General features: G+C 39.1%; 1 protein-coding gene across 5 annotated transcripts in view; it reads right to left on the bottom strand.

Annotated features, from left to right (window-relative positions):
- Nucleotides 1-5,458: 5,458 nt before the first annotated feature.
- sept4b (septin 4b) overlaps nt 5,459-24,046 on the bottom strand; it is a 41,645-nt gene continuing 23,057 nt past the window's right edge. The window contains exons 1-12 of one of the 5 annotated variants that reach the window (XM_041045592.1): nt 15,062-15,172; nt 13,678-14,022; nt 13,114-13,210; nt 12,905-12,991; nt 12,668-12,791; nt 12,356-12,490; nt 11,298-11,415; nt 11,044-11,145; nt 10,367-10,463; nt 9,101-9,263; nt 8,779-8,878; nt 5,459-7,253 (exon numbers count right to left, since the gene is read on the bottom strand). In XM_041045592.1, coding sequence (XP_040901526.1) covers nt 7,185-7,253; nt 8,779-8,878; nt 9,101-9,263; nt 10,367-10,463; nt 11,044-11,145; nt 11,298-11,415; nt 12,356-12,490; nt 12,668-12,791; nt 12,905-12,991; nt 13,114-13,210; nt 13,678-14,022; nt 15,062-15,157 — 1,533 coding nt within the window. In that variant the 5' untranslated portion in view covers nt 15,158-15,172 and the 3' untranslated portion in view covers nt 5,459-7,184. Of the gene's footprint in view, nt 7,254-8,585; nt 8,879-9,100; nt 9,264-10,366; nt 10,464-11,043; nt 11,146-11,297; nt 11,416-12,355; nt 12,491-12,667; nt 12,792-12,904; nt 12,992-13,113; nt 13,211-13,677; nt 14,023-15,061; nt 15,173-21,337; nt 21,389-24,046 lie in introns of those variants that run through there. The other 4 variants (XM_041045591.1, XM_041045589.1, XM_041045588.1 and 1 more) reach the window with 4 other exon arrangements.

Raw genomic sequence — 24,046 nt, 5'->3', positions numbered from 1 at the left:
TTTGACCTCAAAATGTCATAAAAAACATCATAGTATAGTAAGGCGTCAAAATCGGACAAAAAAAGTCAAAATTTTTTTTCACCTCAAAATGTCATAAAAAACGTCATAGTATAGTAAGGCGTCAAAATCGGACAAAAAAAGTCAAAAAAATTTTTGACCTCAAAATGTCATAAAAAACGTCATAGTATAGTAAGGCGTCAAAATCGGACAAAAAAAGTCAAAAATTTTTTTCACCTCAAAATGTCATAAAAAACATCATAGTATAGTAAGGCGTCAAAATCGGACAAAAAAAGTCAAAAAAATTTTTGACCTCAAAATGTCATAAAAAACGTCATAGTATAGTAAGGAGTGAAAATCGGACAAAAAAAAGTCAAAAAAATTTTTGACCTCAAAATGTCATAAAAAACGTCATAGTATAGTAAGGTGTCAAAATCGGACAAAAAAAGTCAAAAAAATTTTTGACCTCAAAATGTCATAAAAAACGTCATAGTATAGTAAGGCGTCAAAATCGGACAAAAAAAGTCAAAATTTTTTTTGACCTCAAAATGTCATAAAAAACGTCATAGTATAGTAAGGCGTCAAAATCGGACAAAAAAAATCAAAAATTTTTTTGACCTCAAAATGTCATAAAAAACGTCATAGTATAGTAAGGCGTCAAAATCGGACAAAAAAAGTCAAAATTTTTTTATACCTCAAAATGTCATAAAAAACGTCATAGTATAGTAAGGCGTCAAAATCGGACAAAAAAAGTCAAAAATTTTTTTGACCTCAAAATGTCATAAAAAACGTCATAGTATAGTAAGGCGTCAAAATCGGACAAAAAAAGTCAAAAAAATTTTTGACCTCAAAATGTCATAAAAAACGTCATAGTATAGTAAGGAGTGAAAATCGGACAAAAAAAAGTCAAAAAAATTTTTGACCTCAAAATGTCATAAAAAACGTCATAGTATAGTAAGGTGTCAAAATCGGACAAAAAAAGTCAAAAAAAATTTTTTGACCTCAAAATGTCATAAAAAACGTCATAGTATAGTAAGGCGTCAAAATCGGACAAAAAAAGTCAAATTTTTTTTTGACCTCAAAATGTCATAAAAAACGCCATAGTATAGTATGGCGTCAAAATCGGACAAAAAAAGTCAAAAATTTTTTGACCTCAAAATGTCATAAAAAACGTCATAGTATAGTAAGGCGTCAAAATCGGACAAAAAAAGTCAAAATTTTTTTTGACCTCAAAATGTCATAAAAAACGTCATAGTATAGTAAGGCGTCAAAATCGGACAAAAAAAGTCAAAATTTTTTTATACCTCAAAATGTCATAAAAAACGTCATAGTATAGTAAGGCGTCAAAATCGGACAAAAAAAGTCAAAAAAATTTTTTACCTCAAAATGTCATAAAAAACGTCATAGTATAGTAAGGAGTGAAAATCGGACAAAAAAAATTCAAAAAAATTTTTGACCTCAAAATGTCATAAAAAACGTCATAGTATAGTAAGGTGTCAAAATCGGACAAAAAAAGTCAAAAAAATTTTTGACCTCAAAATGTCATAAAAAACGTCATAGTATAGTAAGGCGTCAAAATCGGACAAAAAAAGTCAAATTTTTTTTTCACCTCAAAATGTCATAAAAAACGCCATAGTATAGTATGGCGTCAAAATCGGACAAAAAAAGTCAAAAATTTTTTCACCTCAAAATGTCATAAAAAACGTCAGTATAGTAAGGCGTCAAAATCGGACAAAAAAAGTCAAAATTTTTTTTCACCTCAAAATGTCATAAAAAACGTCATAGTATAGTAAGGCGTCAAAATCGGACAAAAAAAGTCAAAATTTTTTTTCACCTCAAAATGTCATCAAAAACGTCATAGTATAGTAAGGCGTCAAAATCGGACAAAAAAAGTCAAAAAATTTTTTGACCTCAAAATGTCATAAAAAACGTCATAGTATAGTAAGGCGTCAAAATCGGACAAAAACAAATCAAAAAATTTTTTGACCTTAAAATGTCATAAAAAACGTCATAGTATAGTGAGGCGTCAAAATCGGACAAAAAAAGTCAAAAATTTTTTGACCTCAAAATGTCATAAAAAACGTCATAGTATAGTAAGGCGTCAAAATCGGACAAAAAAAGTCAAAATTTTTTTTCACCTCAAAATGTCATAAAAAACGTCATAGTATAGTAAGGCGTCAAAATCGGACAAAAAAAGTCAAAATTTTTTTTCACCTCAAAATGTCATAAAAAATGTCATAGTATAGTCAGGAGTGAAAATCGGACAAAAAAAGTCAAAAAAAATTTTGACCTCAAAATGTCATAAAAAACGTCATAGTATAGTAAGGCGTCAAAATCGGACAAAAAAAGTCAAAAATTTTTTGACCTCAAAATGTCATAAAAAACGTCATAGTATAGTAAGGCGTCAAAATCGGACAAAAAAAGTCAAAAATTTTTTTCACCTCAAAATGTCATAAAAAACGTCATAGTATAGTAAGGCGTCAAAATCGGACAAAAAAATTCAAAATTTTTTTTCACCTCAAAATGTCATAAAAAACGTCATAGTATAGTAAGGCGTCAAAATCGGACAAAAAAAGTCAAAATTTTTTTTCACCTCAAAATGTCATAAAAAACGTCATAGTATAGTAAGGAGTGAAAATCGGACAAAAAAAAGTCAAAAAAATTTTTGACCTCAAAATGTCATAAAAAACGTCATAGTATAGTAAGGCGTCAAAATCGGACAAAAAAAGTCAAAAAAATTTTTGACCTCAAAATGTCATAAAAAACGTCATAGTATAGTAAGGCGTCAAAATCGGACAAAAACAAGTCAAAAAATTTTTTGACCTCAAAATGTCATAAAAAACGTCATAGTATAGTGAGGCGTCAAAATCGGACAAAAAAAGTCAAAAATTTTTTGACCTCAAAATGTCATAAAAAACGTCATAGTATAGTAAGGCGTCAAAATCGGACAAAAAAAGTCAAAAATTTTTTTCACCTCAAAATGTCATCAAAAACGTCATAGTATACTAAGGCGTCAAAATCGGACAAAAAAAGTCAAAAAATTTTTTGACCTCAAAATGTCATAAAAAACGTCATAGTATAGTAAGGCGTCAAAATCGGACAAAAAAAGTCAAAATTTTTTTTGACCTCAAAATGTCATAAAAAACGTCATAGTATAGTAAGGTGTCAAAATCGGACAAAAAAAGTCAAAATTTTTTTTGACCTCAAAATGTTATAAAAAACGTCATAGTATAGTAAGGCGTCAAAATCGGACAAAAAAAGTCAAAAAAAATTTTTTCACCTCAAAATGTCATAAAAAACGTCATAGTATAGTAAGGTGTCAAAATGTCATAAAAAACGTCATAGTATAGTAAGGCGTCAAAATCGGACAAAAAAAGTCAAAATTTTTTTTCACCTCAAAATGTCATAAAAAACGTCATAGTATAGTAAGGAGTGAAATTCGGACAAAAAAAGTCAAAAAAATTTTTGACCTCAAAATGTCATAAAAAAAACGTCATAGTATAGTAAGGCGTGAAAATCGGACAAAAAAAGTCAAAAATATTTTTGACCTCAAAATGTCATAAAAAACGTCATAGTATAGTAAGGTGTCAAAATCGGACAAAAAAAGTCAAAAATTTTTTTGACCTTAAAATGTTATAAAAAACATCATAGTATAGTAAGGCGTCAAAATCGGACAAAAAAAGTCAAAAAATTTTTTCACCTCAAAATGTCATAAAAAACGTCATAGTATTGTAAGGTGTCAAAATGTCATAAAAAACGTCAATGTATAGTAAGGCGTCAAAATCGGACAAAAAAAGTCAAAATTTTTTTTGACCTCAAAATGTCATAAAAATGGTCTTAGGCGTCAAAAATTGTCATAAGGTGTCAAAATCGGCCAAAAAAAGTCAAATTTTTTTTGGCCTCAAAATGTCATAAAAATGGTCATAGTATAATAAGGTGTCAACATCGGCCAAAAAAAGTCATTTTTCAGAACGGCCTAAAATGTCATAAAAATGGTCATAGTATATATAGTAAGGCATCAAAATCGGCCAAAAGAAGTCATACTTTACTATGACCTCAAAATTTCATAAAAATGGTCATAGTACAGTGAGGCGTCAAAATATTCCAGAAAAAGTCATATTTTAGTAAGACCTCAAAATGTCATGAAAAACATCATAGTAAGGCTTCAAAATCAGTGAAAAAAAGTCAAAGTTTAGTATGGTCTCAAAATGTCAGAAAAAACATCATTGTATAGTAATGATTCAAAATCAGCCAAAAAAAGTCATACTTTTGTATGGCCTCAAAATGTCATAAAAAACCGTCATAGCATAGTAAGGATTCAAAATCGGCCATCCCGCTAATACATCCATTTCCTTTGTTTTGGCGAAGGGTCAAGTCTGTGGCGGTGCCACGGTAGACCATGCAACCAACACCAAAACTTTTGATAACTGTTTGTCCTGAATGCCTTAATTAAGATTCAACAGACGAAATTTCAGCCCAATCGGACGTTAAAGTACACCAAATGGCGGCATTTTTCCAAAATGGCGGACTTCCTGTACATCGTAGAATTTTCCTCCAAGAGACATTTTTTCTTGTATTGAAAAGATCGATCTGTGCACCAAATTTCATGTCTGTAGGCCTCACGGAGCCTAAAACGGTGCCCTGTGGCAAGACTTGTAGGGGATTATAGGTTTCAAGGTGGAATATTAGCCAGAATGGATGATAAGTGGGAAAAACCCGGAGGGTGAGTTTGCGGCGGTGCTCCGCCCACATCGTGTAACGTAGAGAAAAGCTTTTGATCACTTATGGACAATAGTGTCTTAAGAGCAACATGACAAGATTTCAGCTCCATCCAATGATTTCCCTAAGAGGACTTAATCAAAGAAAAAAATGAACCACTGCCATTAGGTGGCGCTGTGAGGATATCATCATATTAGCATATCAATCTGTTCAGAATCACATGATCATCATGCCTAATTTTCTTCATCCACATTGGATGAAGTATGTGTGAGATACAGCCACAAATATGGCCGACTTCCTGTACATCGTGGAATTTTTCTCCAAGAGGCTTTTTTTCTCGTCTCGATGTGATGCATCTGTGTACTGATTTTCAAGTCCGTAGGTCTTATGGTGAATATTTGCACACTCTAGGGGGCGCTGCAGAGCCGTTTGGAGTCATTTCAGCAGACAACATTAAAGCACAAAAATGGTTCATGGATTGGAAATCTCTGCAGGTTGGATCAGAAATTTCCGATCAGTGAAATATGTTGGTATCGGAACCCGATACCAATACTGGATCAAATTGGCCCCATCCCAATGTAATTGTAATGCAAAGTTTGAAATGATGAAAATCTAATTTGGGATTAATTGATTGAAATTTGTGATTTCAAAATTCTTAAAAACTCTTATTAAAAGTAAGCCGTAGAATTCAATTCCACTGAAGTTTTCACAACATAAAGCAAAACCCAATGTGTGATGGAGACATGAAATTATATTCATATTTTATTACAATATTAGAATTTGTACATATTGTCCTCTCAATTTGCATTTCATTTATAAATTTATTACATAAATATACTCCAAAAAGTAGAATAACAAAAGACAAATTTAATATAAAACAAACAAATTAAGGAAAAAGAATGACAAAGTAAGACCTGACTCTGCGACAGAAGCTGGAGGAATGGTTTTTTTTTTTTTTTTTTTTTTGAAACAAAAGGTCACATAACATGACAGAGTCATCTGATTTCTAAAAAAAAAAAAAAAAAAAAGAAAGAAAGGTTTGTACTTGGAACAAAACTATTAGCAAGAGAATCTTTTTTTTTTTTTTAACTCTTGGCTTTCATAACTTATTCCAAAACAATATTCTTCATGTCAATACAAAATAAAATTAACTCTGAAAAGAAGAATTTAGGACAATTAAGCTTGTCATTGTTGGCTTTGGTTATAAGATAAACATTAAGGTTAGAACACATCCGACATATGAGTTCCCTTGAAGTGAAGACATCATTACAACTAAAATAAAAAAATCCACCTCTTCTCAATTTACCCTGACAGTTGAGTAGCTACATCATGTCATTGCCCATAAATTACCTTATGATCACTACACTGATCTGAGTAACCTTCACAAAACACATGCAAAAATAAATAGACTGCATGGCCACTGATGCAACCCTTCACTAGGACACTCACCTTATGCAAAAAACAAGAGTTTTGTCTTTTCAGTCCTAATCATCATCATCTCTGACCACAGACAGGGGTCCTCAGCTCTCACCTGTCTCACCTGCCGATGGCTCTGTTGTGATAAAGCCACGGATGAGATGAACTGACTTTGAACCAACTCTGCTTTGGGGAATTCTCCAAATATTAATAAAGGACTTTTTTACGCCATTCAAAATAGTTAGATTCTTTTAAATGTTGATATGGCGATCAGTAAGCGAGTTAAGAGTGACTGACGTTGAGCAGAGCGGCTGACATCCACACCGTCAGACAGCGGAGGAGCCAACTGTCCATACCCAACGTCAAGCAGTATTGCAGGGTGTCGTTAAATAAAACCAGGAACACGCACAGTAAAAAATGACAAACAGTAGAAAAAAATGCTTAACATAGAAAATTAAATTATGACAGTATATATATATATGCATGTTGACCTATAAGGATAATAAAAAATAAACACTCGCACCAGAAAAGCATGTTTATAAAAAAAAAAAGAAGATCTGAGCAGGTCACCAGCACTTAGATGTAAACCTCATATAAGACCTCATGTAAAAAAACAAAAACAAACATAAAACAACAAACCCTGTGATCATGTGGCTAAATAAAGCTCAGATAAACTAGAGGCCGATTTATTCAAATAAACAAAATCAAACTTGGCCTTTTTTTTTAAATTTATTATTATTAATTTAGATTTTGGACAGAAAACTGTGGAGTGGAGGAGGGTTGAGTGTTTTGCAGCTGGGGTGTCATTACTGTCAGAGATTGTGGATAAAGGGATTTGTTAAGCTGCAAATGTCAGATCATCTTACCGCCTCCTCATGGGTCCCTGATCCATGTATAACGTGCTGCTGATGAGGTTGAGCGGTGGTTGGTTGGACACGTAGGGATGTCAGTGTTCTAGAGAGGAATGAAGGTTTCCCGGGTGTGTTTAATTTTTTATTTTTTTTAATCCCAGTGAAAGAGAGACGTGTACACAGTGTGACTGGTGTCCTGTGTTAATAGGCGTCTTTCTGAGTGTGCATTTGATCCTGGATCCTCTGCAGCATCTCCTGCATCCGCCGCAGCTGTGAGGAGAAATGAGACGGGTGTTAGTGTCACGGGTTTGACGTGATGCGTCCACAACTTTACACGTCCGCTCTTACATTTAGAGCAATGTGAAGCCTGCACATGTCAGCAGACCATGCAGCCTTTCACACACAAGGTAATTATTTACACATGACTGCACAGACAACCAATCAATAACACTCAGGAGAGGACTTTGTTCTCTCGAGGTCATGTGACCTGTGCTGACAGACCGAAAGGAACCACTGGTTTCTCTTCACCTACACTACACAATATTTCAAGACAAAATCAGCATCTCAGGACATTCTACTATCTATAGTTATATCTATATCTTTATAAGCGGTTGTATGTAATTGTAGAGTGTACAAGCTGACTGTTCTCTTCCACAGTCCGTTCACACTCTGAGACAGTGCCATGTTACAGTAACTTTGTCATGTTTCACCATATTTTGGTGAACAGGTTTAACAGGAAAAAACACAAACAAAAAAACTGAGGACAAAAATCTCTTGATCGCTTTATTTGATAAAATAAATGGATTTAATGGGGACGAGGGAAAGAACTTGAAATGAATGAACACTAACACCGTGTACATTGATGTATGTCTGCTCATGTTAAATCTTCATTTACCTGAACTGTAAAATTAACACAGTGACTGGACTCAGTATATGTGAGGAATTTAAACATTAGGAACCTAAACTAATTATAATAATATTTCTTCTAAGAATATTCCTTCTAACCACTTCCTAGTCTCATCATTTTTCTGACAAATAATCTATTTGTATCATATTTTATTCTATTTTCATTTAGCCCTTGAGAATAACTGCTCAGGTACTGAAAATATTAGATGAATTCTAACAACATTAGTACCTTTCCTTGGGTGTTTGCACAGCACTGACAGTGTTGAACCAGCCGCGGAACAGGCTTTATTAACTTGGGGCTAAAATGTGGGATTATGAAATATTGCTTAACACAATTTTAATTCTGTGGCTACAAATAACTGGACAAAAGTTGTAAAACCTGGCAATTTCCTTAAGAAATAAAGCAAGTAGTATAATAGCACAATAGTATAAAGCAAAATATTCAACATATTCAGGGATTCCAGTGTTGTTAAAATTGAGAAGTTACCTGGATGTTACCGTATGTGCACGGCTGCTGGAGGTCGGAGCACATGTAAAATGGAAGTAATCGTGCCTTATTTTTATGTGGTAAACTCTTTTCCTACCCACAGTTCAAAGGTCCAGAGGCCTTGTGAGGACGGGGGAGCAGAGATTTGAATGTAAAATTACACCCATTCATGTTTTTGAAGCTGCTCATTGTCAGCTTCAGAAAACATGAGCTGACTGTTCACAACCTGAACGATCTGTGAGCTAAAGACGCTCAGAGAGCTTCATCCGCTATGCGTTGTGTGTGTGTCTCTGCCTCGGATTGAGGGTCTGAGTGCTCCTGTTGGTCAGAGCTGTGTTCAGACTTGTGGTCGTGACCGTGTTGGTGCGGATGTGACACCGGTTCATGGTCTACGTGCCGTACCTCTTCATCTTTCTCTCGGATGAGCTTCTCTGTCTCGCTGTCCGTCACTCCGGGCACCAAGGGGATGGGGAAGTCTGTGCCGCTCTCCCTGGTTAGTTTACTGCAGAGAGATTCAAGTTGTAGAGAAGCTCAACATTTAATATTTGCAGGTGGTTTATGAAATCTGACCCTAAGTTATGTGCAATCAGCTGATGAACTCAAACGAATGCTGACATGACATCTTTATCTTCCTATCTTTATTCTACACTCAGAATCTGAATGTGAAATCCACTAAAATAAGAAGGATGCAGCTCTGTGTAGCTGTGCCTCAGTGTGAGCGTACTTGCGATTACGCTCCTTCACGACCATGCGGGTCATGCTCTGGATGCACTGGGCTCTGTAGTTCTCGTAGTGGGTCTCCCGGGTCACGTCCTTGAGATCTTGCATGTGCGTGCGAACCAGCATGTTCCTCAGCTTCACGAAATCACAGTGTGCCGAGTTCTCCACTGCAGACCACAGACTGAAGGTCAGTTTCAACAATACTGCGTATTTAGCATTCTTCATGAAATGCTAACACAGAATCGCTGCTGCCATGAGTTTTTCTGTCTAACATTCTGTTACTACAAGTTAGGGGTGGTGAAACAAAACTGATTAATCGTCGATTATTAAATTAAATTTAAATTTAGATCGAATTTTTTTTTTGGAATACACTGCAGTGACTATCCAGTTACCGGCTGCCATACAGGATTTAACCGCAAGGGGGAGCTGTTGATTAACAGTCATAACAAAACACCCTGTAAACAGAGCCAGCGAGCGAGCGAGCTAGCTTACTATGCTAGCGAGACGAGAGGTGCGTGAAATGGACGAAGAAACACCATTAACCGACAACCAACCAATCCATCCAGCTCTGCCTGGGCTAAAAGCGAGCGTGTGGATGCATTTTGTTATTTTAAACACGTCGACAGGACGTACGTTGTCTGCAAACTTTGCCGCACTAAGTTAAGTACTGTGGCAATACTAGCAACGAGAGGGCTCCAGGTTCGAACCGCGGTCTGAACTCTTCTGCGCGGAGTTTGCAGGTTCTCCCTGTGCCTGCGTGGGTTTTCTCCGGGTATTCCGGAGTACTCATTGTCCCTAGGCGAGTGTGTGGTTGTCTGTCTTTGCGTGTCGGCCCTGCGACTGACTGGCGACCACTCCAGGGTGTGCCCCGCCTCTCGCCCGTAGTGCTTCCGTCCAGAGGAGGTGACATGGGCTAAAGACAACCGCCCGATGCCTGTCACTCCACCGAATCAACGTTCTCTCCACGAAGTGACAAGAAGATTAACCCCGGTCAAAGACTACATCTAAAACGAGTTAAAAAAATAATAATAATAATAATTTGGAAGTTACAGCTATACTACACAATACCGAAGGTGCTATGAGATGTTTCTGAATAAAAGTTGAGTAATTCAGCTGCTGACTGTTTTTTTAATGGTGCAATACGTTAATGGTGTATTTTCGGTTACTGTTGTCAGATGGAAATTCAATAATCGATTGCTAATCGAATCGAATCAGGAAACTGGACCGATTAACCACCCCTACTACAAATCAAACTTTAACTTGTGTCTACCTTCTACGATGCCCCAGGGGTACAGACGGCCTCGCACCCTCTTCCCTTTGGCCTCCACCACTGTGTTGCTGCCAATTACTGCAAAGGGAATGCTTTCCTTGTGGGGAGAACAGAAAGGGTCATAAAATTCAGAAAAGGTGTTTATAAAATATCTGGCAGGGGAGGATGAAGATGAGTCGGCTGGTGAGGATGGATCAGTGCAGCACTGTGTGGTGCAGTGCAGATGTGTTTTTATCTTTCCACATTTGCCTCTTCAATGACTCTGCCCTGCTCTGCCTTTCTTTTTCTTCCTAATCTCTGTGTTAATTCAGAGTTTTTAAATCCACTTCTTAAACATGAAACATTGACTTACAGCATTTTCAAACCTTCCCACCAAGGTCATTCATTATATAGTATGTATTTTCATCTTAACATCACTACACTGAATAATTGGATCATCTTCTTCAATGTGATCAGGACAACAAAATAGTTTTGTGTCTAAAAATTATACTCCTGCAAATAAAAAAACAAACAAAAAATATTTAATCATGTTTTACTTGCTATTAGCGCTACATCTATTTTTGGTTTGTTGAATGATCCGTGTGAGGATCAAGTGTTTTCAGCTGAATGCTGTGTGTTTTCTGTGCTTTGTCAACAAAGCGTACCGACCGAAGACGCGTGGCAGCTCTGGCTCTCACCTTCAGCTCGAGGTCCTGCTGCTTGAATTCCTCGTCTTCATCAGAGTCACAGTCAGGGAACTGGTATATCTTGATACCATACTGCTCGATCTCCTCTCTGATCTGCAGAGAAACACAGGAAGTAGGAGAAAGTACAGAGTGAAAACGTTTGTTTCTGATGTTAAAGTGAGAAAAATCCTATCAGTGAAACTACAGAAACTAATACGTGAAACACATGTATAGATCATCGATTTATTGACTGAGGTCGGTCTTGCCTTGATTTTCTTTTTCTTGACCTCATTCGGGGTCAGTGTGTCAGCTTTGGCCAAAACGGGAACAATGTTAACCTTCTCGTGCAGAGCTTTCATAAATTCCACATCCAAGGGCCGAAGGCTAGAAGAGACACAACACATACACCATGAAACACTGAAAACTCTCTATATGCAAAAAAATGAACAGTAAATTAAACAGTCATTTAACAGGAGGTGATATTTTTCAACTGTTTATATTGTTTAAATACATTTCCAGAAATGTTTATTGTCAGAGTCACTGGGGACAACTGCTTTTTTGTGATAGTCATCCAGATGTGAGTTCTTCTGCCAATGGACACGTTTGATTTTAGCCTGATTTTGAACAAACTGTGAATCAGTTTAGATCCGATCTCTAGTTGTATGTTGGCAGTGTGAAGACACTGATTTTTGACATTAGACTTTAGGCAATGTCTCGGGCAATCAATCGGTGGTGGCAGAGGTTTTCTCTCTGACTGACCTCTCTGTGTGGCATCTGACAAGTAATGACTGAGACTTAACAACAGATGGAGCAGTTTCTCCATCACTGTGACTTTGAAAAATGCACTGCAGCATCACTTGTGGTTTATGGTATATTAGTTCTTTAATGATCGCAGTAATGTATAACAGTGCACATGCACAAATGTGCTGAAAAGCACCACATCAGCACTCAGCACGAACAAGTGATTAGAGCAAAAGCACTGCACCAGATGTAAATTCACCTGCTTTAACTCTGCAGAGCAGCCTGCTGCATTAACAATTTATGTGGCTGAACGTATTTCAAGAAAATACTAGATATTTACAATTAACCTCAGATACTCAGGTGTCTGTGTGTGCTCAGGAAAAAGTCTGTGAATAAACATGTAAGCTGTATGTTTTTTTAAGGGAAAGTGAAGGTCCTTCCTCTGGTTTCTTAGCTGGAGGCTGATTATGATGTAAAATGCCAGCACAGAAAATTTCATACTGCAGTAAAGGGGTTAATTTTCCCATTAAAAAGAGAGGCAGGGCTAACTGATCCCTAGCGGAGCACTGCAGCTTTGTCATACCCATGGCCGAAGGGTGAGATGAAATAGAGGCAGCAGTGTACACGGTTGTCCTGGATGTTCTTGCGGTTGAGGCCACTCTCGTCCCTGAAGTACTGCTCGAACTGCTGGTCGATGTAGTCGGCCACTGACTTCCAGCTACGGCAGAAGCACACACAGGGGGCGTTCAGTCTCTGAGGCAACAGCTGCACTATTGCACATGACTTTTTAACGATGGCAGAGCTAAAATGAGGTTATTCAGCTGTACTCTGTGAAGATTCATAGGTTCATTTAGACTCAGGCCTTCTCGTTTATTAAAAGAGGTTTGACGCGTACCATTCAGTGTTGTTTACAGCATCCCCAAACCCAGGGGTGTCCACGATGGTGAGCTTCAGTTTGACACCTTTCTCCTCTATATCCACTGTGTGTTTGGTGATTTCTACTGTTTGTGTGATTCGCTCTAGAGGACAAACAGAAAACAAACCCCCGTTTTCAATATCAGCCTTTATATGTTTTTGAACAAACATTTATCAAACAAAGCAGAAAAAAACATAAAAGCTGCAGCTTCCTCACCTTCAGCATTGAGCAGCTTCCTATCTTTGTAAAGATCTGTGAGAAACAGACTGTTGACCAGAGTGGACTTTCCCAGGCCAGACTCCCCTTCAAACAAAGAACAACAAAGACAAAAAGAGTGAGGTTAAGACTGTGTGATCAGCAAGATCTTCAAAGTCGAGGGCTGGGCATAAGATCAAATATCTGCTGATGTGAAGACGAGGATTTACCTGCCACCATGAGCGTGAAGTCAAATCCTTTCTTGACTGACTTGCGATGCACCTGGTTTGGCAATGTCGCAAATCCCACATATTCCTTGTCCTGGTCCTAAAAACGCAAAAACAAAAAGATAACAGAAAACATCAGGATACGCACATATTACCGTGTAGATGTGACAGTGTAAAAATCATTTTTCAACACTGTTATCACCCACTCCAAAAATCTGGTTGTCCCATTCAACTATCCCATGTCAACTTTCCCACAAGTAACCTGACACCTAAACAAGAGACAAAACGCAAGGCAACCACCTCAGAGCATCAAACACAACCTGCTCCATCAGAAGAAAATAATGATCACAAATCAAACTTTTTCTTTAAACTACATAAAGCAACATATTAGTCTTAGACTTTATACAATCTTGCACAAGCTCTGCCACTTCCTATGAACCAATCAGTCAGAAGAAGATCTGTTGATCACATTACAGCACACAGACAACTTTGCCTTGAAATCAGAACTGAACCACATATATCTCGTTTAGCCTTTCTGGGTTTCTTGGCCGGACCCCCTTCTGTTACCTCATTATTGTTGTAAGGGTCAAATCGACCCCAGGGGCTTTTGGGCCTGGAGGGACTGACGGAGGACTGCAAGTCAAACTCCACACTTCTGCTCTGTGGCAAACTGGGGTCTGAACCTGAATCCGACTGCGCCCTACCCGCAACAGGGGGCCGCAAATAAGATGGGGTGTGGGGGCGGTCCTCGCCCTCAGCTTCCCTGTCTGCATCATGAGTCTCAGGATCATGATGATGGTGATGGTGGTGCTTGTGGTCATGGTGGTGTTGGTGGCCATGGCCATGCCCTCCCTGGTGGTGAGGGTCTTGCATAATATTCTCCACCTCTGAGTCCTCTGAAAGGCTTGAATGCTAGAGAGACGTCAGGGTTGAATGGGGTGGATGAGGCGGTGCAGAGGATCAGGTGGAAAAAACAGAGGGTGGAGGTAAAAGTAGGTAGAGGAAAGGTACAGGGTCGATGAAGAAGGGAAGAGATAGAGATCCAGGGAGCAGAAAATGCACACTTTCAGAGATGGCCATTAAATTTTATGGTGACGGAAAATTATGCTTCGTTTTAAACTCTACAGACGAGACGCAGAGTAACGAAAAGATATGACTGTCTTACTGAGGCAAAATTTACTGGGTTGAATATTCATTGCTATAGGCAGGGATTCAGAGATTTTAAGTGGAAATCACACAAATGTAAGTGACATAAAATATTTTTTGTGCGTTGTTTCCTTTCTGTGAAACTAATATTGAATGAGTCATAAAACTTGGGCATAAATGTAACTGTACATTTCTAGAAGCATCAATTTTTCCTACATAAAGGGTTAGACATCCCTCGACCACTTCATAAATTTTGCAGGGCTTATGTGAGGCAAAACGACTTTCTTTATGGTTGTTGTATGATTTAAACACTATTTCAGTCATTAGGGCGACACTTTACTCTTCATTCCCAGATTTCCAGGCATAATACACACTAGGCTGTCAAAAACCTAAAATAAAAAAAATAAAGTAAATCTTTTCCTGTAAGAGGATACACAGCTGATGTGTAAGCTACTGTGCATACTCTGGACTCCAGTTACCACAGCTCTCCCAGTTCCACAGACTTAAGTGTCCCTGCTAGTTGAGCACAAAGATAAATAATGCATTGACCCTTAGAAAGCAATGAGGCCATTTAAATTCAGCTGCAGGGCCACACTGTGACTCTGTATTCATGTTATGTTTATGCACTAAACATTAGCAGAGGGCTAAAAGTAGAATGGTTTTCTGTGATGTCACATGAGGCACCAAGATACAACTTTAGGTCTGAATGACAAAATACGCAAAAAGGTAAACAGATGAAATTAAGTTCAGATTAGTTTAGAGGGGTTTTTTTGTGTGTGGGGGGGGGGGGGGGGGTCCCCGGTACCTGTTCAGCATCTTGGTCCCTGCTGTGATTAGGGGAGGCAGGGCAGGAGTCCTGCTCGTCTGAGGAAGAGTGAGTCTCATGGTCACTGTCCTCCATTGCAACTGGGGCCAAAGTGCACTCTGCAATCTTCAACCAGAAGGGAGTATGCATGTGGAGAGGTTTATGAGGGTAAAGAAAAAAAAGGGGAGGGGGGTCATGTCAGGAAAGGAGGAAGAAGGACCCCGAGAAAAAGAAAAAAAAACACCATGAGGAAATTACGAGTATGAGGTTCAGGAGCCCGGAGCGGTATGACAAGAGGAGTGAATGTGTTCAGGCAAGACGGATTAAGACAAGAGGGAAGATGAAACAAATATTAAATGATTAAATAACAACATATGAAACCACATCATACCATTTACCACAGGAAATGGTATGATTGCAGAGCAGATAAGACCACCGCATGGTTGAGTAACCAGCAAGATGACTGACCGATGTATAAAGGCATTTTGAGGGCAGCTGTTTCCACAGTCTATATAATATAATGTTACTGGTCCAACCTGGCCTCCTGCCACTACAGCACTGCCTAATGTTATTAGCTCCTCTGATATCACCCTTGTCAGTGTTTTAGGCATCACCAAAAATGCTGCACTCCAGCCTTTGTCAGTCGCAGTTACATAATGCAGAGAATCATTCAAAGTTTCATGAAAATTCAAACAGCAAAGTCAAACACACTGTGACACACTTCTTCCCAAAGAGATTTCTTTTATCTCTAAAGCCTCTCTGAAGTCAAATATCACTAATTGTTTTATTCCCTTACATGTTATCCTCACTGGAAACTACTTAAAGGCGGATGCAAGTTTAATATCCTTCCATCACTGTTTGACCAGAGTTAGAAAGCTTCTCTTGTAATCCTAAGGAAATATTCTCTCAGTTATTCCTGTGTGGTTTTCTATGTCCTCCATCCATGGTCTACAGTTTTAATTATGCTGGTATTTAGAGCTTAAGGGCACACAAGAAATTGATAGTTTCACAGTTTAGGAAATCAGTGACCTGCTTTCCTATGCTACAACCAAAGCACAGAGATCAATGTACCACACGGTGGATCCTGTGACCTACATGGAAGAGATGGTCGATCGCAAACCTCTGGCAATTTCAGAGCAGAAATGTACACAACTTTATCATTCAATTCATTGTTCATTCAATTTCATATATTTTTTCTTAATTTTTGGTGCATAAAAACTGACTTTCAGATGTAATCTTTAGCTTAAATCACAACTCGCGCTATTAGAGAAACAGCATTAAAGTACAAGTCAATTCATCCTCAGAAAAGCAGCTCATAAAAGTTGCAACACAAACCAAGATCGCAATCCCTCCATGCAGGGCCTCACCTCCTCTCTTGCAGTGCCTCACCTGTGGTACCTTTTATCAGTGCGTAAAGTCTCTTCTTCTTGCCTCTGCGTAAACTGCTCTTCATGCCCACTCCATCAGGCAGCAGTAAGCAGAGACCAGAGGCTCCAGCATTTATACGCCTCTGTCCCAGAGGACACAGCGTCCTTCAGCTTCATTGAGCCGCTCACTGCCCCGGGGAACTGATCAGGAGCATTGATGAGCTACACGTCACTGCTCGCAGGCTACACACTGACCCAAACACGAAGTACAGGCTCCAATGCTGAGTGTACTGAATGCTCACAACTTTGAGCTGTAGAGCCGCAGACAATAAAACAATTCACAGCAATTATTCTCTTATTTTGGTGACAGCAGGGTGAAACCTGTGAATATTTGTCAATTTATTTTGAAAAATGAACAAGTAATCAAAGTTCTTGCCAAATAAATTTACTGTCAGTTGACTCATGGGTTACTTGACTAATCATTTCAGCTCTAATACATACTACAACATATTGAGACATTGACGCTCACTCCAACAAAGCAAATACTATAGGTATACGAAACAAAAAAGAACAAACTGGAAAACAAGGGTAACCTGTGTATCCACCAAACTGTAAAATGAGCTACATAAGCTGCCTAACACCCCATCATTATCACAAATGATATATTAAACATAACATGCTATGCTAATGAGCCCGCTAATTAAGTTAATAAATTAATTAATAATAAACTATTTATATGCCAGCGTATTTATCTTCACATACCACATTAAGCATTAAGGATATTTCCTTATTCAAATGCAAACGTATGCAGCAAGTTGCTCCAAAATTTTTTGTACACACACACACACACACACACACACACACACACACACACACACACACACACACACACACACACACACACACCAGATATGTCACGTGTCCTCCAACATTTCTCCCCCTTCATTTTTTGAGTGCACATTATAAACTGAAAACTTTCATTTACATAATTGTTACCTTCTTATGAAGAGTGTCTATACTTTTCATCAAATTCAGAAGTTCACCCACATTCCTAAGCATTCCCGAAGATGACCTTAGCTTTAGAGCTGGGTCACAGTTTTCTTCTTTTAGTTGCACACACTATCTGGTTACACTGTCTTTAAATCTAAGTGAGGAGACAGGCATTACTCTGCGCAGGTGACACATTCACTTTCCCTTAAGTACTCTAAAGCAGCTCTGTAAAGCAAAGGAACAAAGTCAAATCTGGAACATGGAGCAAATTTTTCCTCTCCCACTGAACCAGCCAGGACAACAGTCCATGATGTGATTATCCTTGATATTAAAGTCTTCGGAAAACACAGTTACAGCTGAAAAGGCTTTCAGGCGTATGACAGGGAAGGTATTTCTTTGTAAATGGGATCCTTCTATTTTATATGCCTGCCTGGCTGCCCAAGTGGCCAAAAACAAATTAAGTTTCTCTTGATTAAGGCTGCAACTAACAATTATTTGTATTATTGACTAATATGCTACTTATTTTTGAGATTAACTGATCAATTGTTTTGTCTATAAAATGCCAGAAACTAGGGAATGTTTGCCATTTTTGCTTTAAATATATGAAAATAATCTCATTATTAAACTAGTTAACAATTAAAATAGTTGCAAATAAACTGTCTGTTGACTGACTAAGCAATTAGATAAGAGTTGCACCTCTACTCTTGAGCTCTATATTTAATCAGCTTGAGTCAGCTGGAAGAGGCTGTGATTGATTGATTGATCACAGGAAAGCAGATGCACCAGATGAACAGAGATTAACACAGCTCCAGATCAAAAGTGTTTGTCATGGAGAGTAGATTTATCCGTGACGTCATGCCTTCCAGGGGGACAGCCCGTCCAATCAGAGCTGCTTGGTATTCTGGCAAACAGCTGCATGAAGTAGGAAAAGCTTGGGGTTTGACATTTGTCTTCTCATTCCCTGCTTCAGGAAAAGGGATATGTGAGAACTATTACAGTTAAGTAATCTCAGAAGTTTAACAAAGAAGAGTGATTTGATCAGATATTGCAGTGTGTGCTTTTTCCACATGCAACTATTTCCACCAGTCCAGATCCTGACTTTATTAAGCCGTTTGAGTTTCTGCTGCCACACAGAGGCAGCACTCTCTTAATTCCAGTTTTACAAAGATCCACTGCAAGTCCACTGGAAGCCTGTCTCCTCAAAACTGATCAAAAACTAGAATTATATAATTAAAGTGTGCAGGATGGACTGATATGGCCTAAGACAGTGGTACATGTAGGATGTTTAAATACTGGCAAATGCCTCAGTCTGTTACATACCAAGAACTCCCCCTAACAAGTCTCACTGGCAGGTGTTTCTTATGTGTCAGCCTGTGTGAGCTGAAAAGCACGACCGCTTTCAGACCACAGCCAACAGAAATCCAAAGTCAGGATATCATGTGTGAAGCAGATAAATCAATATACTCATGAAACATTTGACTGACTGGAGAGGAAAGTCACACCATGCACAGTAACAGATCCCTTTCAAAGAAGAAAAACCTGGTAAGTTGATTGATTCAAGCTCTGGCCTGACTTTATGTTTTTCAGAAATGTCCCCTCATTCTGAAATATTAATTAGATAATGTGAAAACAATCTTCTATAACTAGAATTAAACTTAATGGGCTCTGACATTAATTTCATACATTTTCATTAGGCTACCACACAGAGTGTCCCATTGGAACGAGTCTCAGCTGAGACCTGAACCAATTACAATTTCCATAACTGGCCGAAGTGACATTTCAGTTCCTCTTGAGGGTTGGTACATAACGAGCAATAAGTAACCTTTATAATCAGTGATGCCATGCGGAGTCTGTCAGTGATGAAACTGAATAAATAAGCCACAGACCAGGTGAAACCACAGTGTGGCTGGTTCAGGTCCAAAGTGAAATGACGCAGCTGAGGCCCTGGAGCGGGACACATGATGGGAAATGCCTCAAAAACACAGAGGCTCAGGAATGACTTTGGGACAATTAAGTCTTCAAATACAACAGAAGAACTCAAGCCCACTTGGCTTTAAAGACTTCCTCCCATTACTTAAAAATTCATTCACAGTTCCTAGATAACCAAATAACTGACACAAGGAAAATTAAACAATGGTATGTGGACAGGGATGTTAAACCGTTGGTAATGACAACATGTTTTACTTTGTCAACAGCTGTTTCTTTGGCATTTCCTGCAATACTGATAAAAATACACTTGTGGTGCGTTGATGCCTCTGGACAGACTCCCGTGCCGACCTTCAGCTCGTGCCCAATCTAAGATCTCTTCTTTTGTGGAGATTCTGGCCTGGAATGTCCTGTTTGTCATGTGAAATAAGTAAAGTGGAGCTAAAGCAACAATTTGACCACAGAGATGTTTATTGTATATACAGTCCAGACCAATGGACTGTATATACAATACACAGTGCAGACCAATGGCTCCAACCATTTTAATGAAATTTAATGAGCAGACTGACAGGCAAATGGCAGGTTGCGGCACAATAACAAATACAAATGATGTCCTTTGTAGTCTTTCAGTCAAAGCTTTTCAAGAAGGCCTCTGTAAGAAAAGTAGCCTCTTGAGTATGTCAGGGAGACATATTTTACAGTGGGACTTCAGTCTTTATGGCTAACTTGTACAGTCCCTGAGAAACAATTGAAGGACATGAAACCCAATTCAATATAAACAAGTTGTGAGGTTGACTATGCTGGTTTGTTACTGTTGGATCGTGGTGGTGGGCTTGGCTGCCACAGCACTGATGGATGATGATTTGTTGCATGAAACACAGCTCTCATGGGGGAAAGCCCACTTCAAATGCTCCCTGTATGACATGGGAAATGCAATCAGAAGCTGCCAAAAGTCATAAAGAAACTATACAGCATGCTGTTAATGACCTTCTATGATGAAAGCAGATTTCAGCTCCGGAGGAAATGCAGTCGACAGAGTCGTTTATAATCCAGCTACAATAATTACTATGATATTATTCAATGAATGCTAAATCATTTTGCTTGGCAGACTTCATCCTTGTTGGCAGAAATACTTACTTAACTGTGTGCTAGTAAAGTGTGGGAGATGGTGCACACAGTGTGGTTGGATTTACCACTTAATATACACGGTGATCTTAAGCTCCGATTGAATTTCAGACAGTTTTTCAAGAGAAAGCACAAACATAAATGTGGTCATTCACTCCAGAAACAATGCTCTATGTTTATTCCAATTTAAAAAAGTAATGCTGTGGAATGGACAGGCTGAATACCAGTGAGGTTTCCCCTTGTGGCGAGGCCAGTAGCAGGTGGTGAAGTGAGCCATGTGCGCTCTGTGTGAATGCTGTGGTTGTTTGGACAGTTATAGCAGGGCTTTGTGAGATGCTGGCTCAGTACAGAGAGACAGAAATACCCCCACCCCGCCCCCCCCATCATTCCCACAGCTATAGAGCTCATGCAAATTTCCACGTGACCAAAACTCCAAATATTCAAGGCAAAATAAAACAAATAAGACTTCAGTTTCAGTTTGCTTTAACCAATGCCAGTCCCCTAAAGGTGAGTGCAGGCAAGCCCTCACCACCATCTCAGTGCATTGAGTTGTCACAACTTATCAATACTTGTGTGTTTTACCATCTTACAAACTGACAGCAGGGGAAAATCTGAGAAACTAATCAACTCCACTGTGTTCTGCAGTCATGTGGAAAACAGATATTCTAAATTCTTTCATTCTCGTGCGTGGCTTTATGAGGATAACCTAAACTGCACATACCATACACATGTACATATGTGCAAATAAAATGTGCAGCCACATGTGACTGACTATGTGTGATGGGAAAATAGACAGTAAGCAACACACACTCAGACACACACAGTCTTAATTGTAGAGTCAGCCAGAAGGAAAGCAACGAGCACATACCTCTGTATCACTGATAGTTTCTGAATTTGCTGCCATATTATCTCTTCACAACCAGCTGTATTCCTTTAGTTTCACCAGACAGTGAAAGGCCTTGGAAAGCTCCTCAGTGTCACTTCTTTAGTTTCACAGCACCCTTGTTACATAAGCGCACCTATTTTCCCTGCCTCACCAATCAGATGGCATCCAGGTTTTTTCTACACACGCCCCCGCCCCCCCACACTTGGTCCGGAAACATCTTTTTTTAAACAGGTACACCTTCGATCTCTGCCACTCTACATCTGGAGCACTTCAATAGCTCCACCCTGCTCTAGACTTTTGGCCAATCTGCAGCTGATATGCAAATGAGCGGCAGCAGTTTGTGTCTGCAGAGCTGTCCTTACTTGAGAAGAGGTGCTGCTCTGTAGGGAGCTCGACAACATCTGCCCTGTCACCCTGATACAAAGCACTTGTGTCCTCTTTCTTAAAGCCACACCCAAGACCTCACACACATACAGGTGCATGAATGAGGAGGGTAGAACTGTCTCAGGTGATTCAGAAATAAATGAAATGAACCATGACTGCAATAATGAAGGTGAAGAAACATAATCAATCAGATCAGATGACACTTTAAAATACGTGGGGTCTGAGCATCAGATAATGACAACAACAGTATGCACACAGCATCTCACAATGGCTGTCACATCCACAGACCTCCCAGCTGGCGGTACCAGAGCCAGAGTGGCACAAGAAGAAACTGTGTGTGTGTGTGAGTGTGTGTCTCCATGGTGGAGAAGTGACTTGTGGCCTACATGCTACAAATAATCTTTTTATCTGAAACCCACTATCTCTGTCTCTGTCTGTCTCTCTGTCTCTCTAACACGCACACACACACACACACACACACACACACACACACACACACACACACACACATACACACACACACACACACACACACACACACACACACACACACACACGCACACGCACACGCACACACTTAAGTGGGACACAGCACAAAGCTTTCCCATTAATCTCAATGGATCTCTGTGCTTTGCAAGTCTTATAATACTCATTCATTCTTAAGGAATTAGGATTTTACGATTAAGTTATTGCTTTGAGTTTTACGCAGAAGTGAACAGGCTCAATGAGTCTAAGCTACACGCTGTATGATTGTAAAAAAAACAAGCAAAAGTGAAATAAAGCATGACATGATTGTGTTCCTAAATCTGACAGACTGTGACAGTCCCAGTGACTTATCATAGCCCAACGCTGTCTGCGGCACAAAGACAAGTCTGAAAAGCTCAGCTTGTGTCTGGGCTGGGATCTAATCTTCAGCATTTTGGTTTAACATGAGGGAGAAGAGGAGAGCAAAAACAGAGGCAGAATTCAGCTGAGAATTAATTTTTTGCCTATGGGAGGAAAAACTAAACGTAACATGATCCCAATCTTAATAGCTCTCACTGCAAGTGTGCCAACTTATACAGCAGTAATAACTACCATAAGCAGTAGACAGAGAGTAACATAAATAGTATCAGGTCAACAGACATGCCACTCTAACAAACCACACAGCAGGCAAATCTCACTTAAACCCTCATTCAATGTGATACGTGCACAGAATTGGCCTGAGTTAGAGGGGGGCAGAAAAAACATAAGCTAACATACAGGAGACGTTACTTCCTGTAAGGAAAGATGCTGTTTGGGGAGACAACCTCAGGTCTGCTTTAATCCTCCCTGGCTGGCCCTCATCATGATGATGGGTGATTATCATGGACTGCCTGAAAGGGCTGACAGTGCCCAAGGGATAGATGGCCTTAGATATACAATCTCAGGCTGTACGCATGCACACACGCTAAGTTGTGTGTTGGCCTGCAGACACACATGAAGTACATGTAGACATCACACAGTAGGACACACCAGGCATGACAGTAAAGTACTGTCTGTGGTGCTGTGAGGATCATATTGCCATTCCTAATTAAAATGTCTCTGTCCCTGTTTACATTGTAAGGTCGCCTGGCTCAGGGCCAGCATGGCTGGAATGAGCTCCTCGATAAAAGCCACTGAACACAGACCGGCAGCAAACAAACACTGGTATTCAACAATGTCCAAGACCCCGCCAACAAACAAAAGCTGAGATCTGTTCTACTAACTGCACAAAACGTAGCTTTGTGTTATTTGTGTGCAGGGCTGTAAAAGTAAAGAATTTCATTTGCTTATTGCAGAGGAGGGAGGGCAGTGCCACCTGCTGCTCGTGACTGGAATCAGGTTGACTTTGCTGTAGCCTTGAATTGCATTAAAGTCATTGCATGAGGTGCACTGTACTATTTGTGCATGTGGCATTTTACACAGCAGACATTTTGAGTTTTAATAGCTGGACAAGCACAGGTGTACATTAACAGTGTTTTTGTTCTATTTAAGTGTCCCAGTAAACCATGACAGTGATACAACATGCAGATTCCCACAGCCCTGGAACTGCAGCAGCTTAACGGAATATAGGGCGATATAGTTGAAATTAATAGAATGATAGGAATTATACTTTCTCATATCTGTATATTTCACAGGAACAAGATGGCTGAAAATGATCTAATTGATGTTAAATGTGATTAACTCTGTGCCAATATGCATTACATCACATATCAAGACTCAGCATGTGTGTAAATCCAGCCCTTAAAATAAAACCCCAGGCTTATGTTCCATGTTCGGCACATTTGGCAAGTTCTTGCCTCTAAT

The sequence above is a fragment of the Toxotes jaculatrix genome, chromosome 9, assembly GCF_017976425.1.
Source record: "Toxotes jaculatrix isolate fToxJac2 chromosome 9, fToxJac2.pri, whole genome shotgun sequence".
NCBI classification, from domain to species: Eukaryota; Metazoa; Chordata; class Actinopteri; family Toxotidae; genus Toxotes; species Toxotes jaculatrix.
Note: the sequence above shows the minus strand (reverse complement) of the source record. Positions and strands in the feature narration are given on the sequence as shown.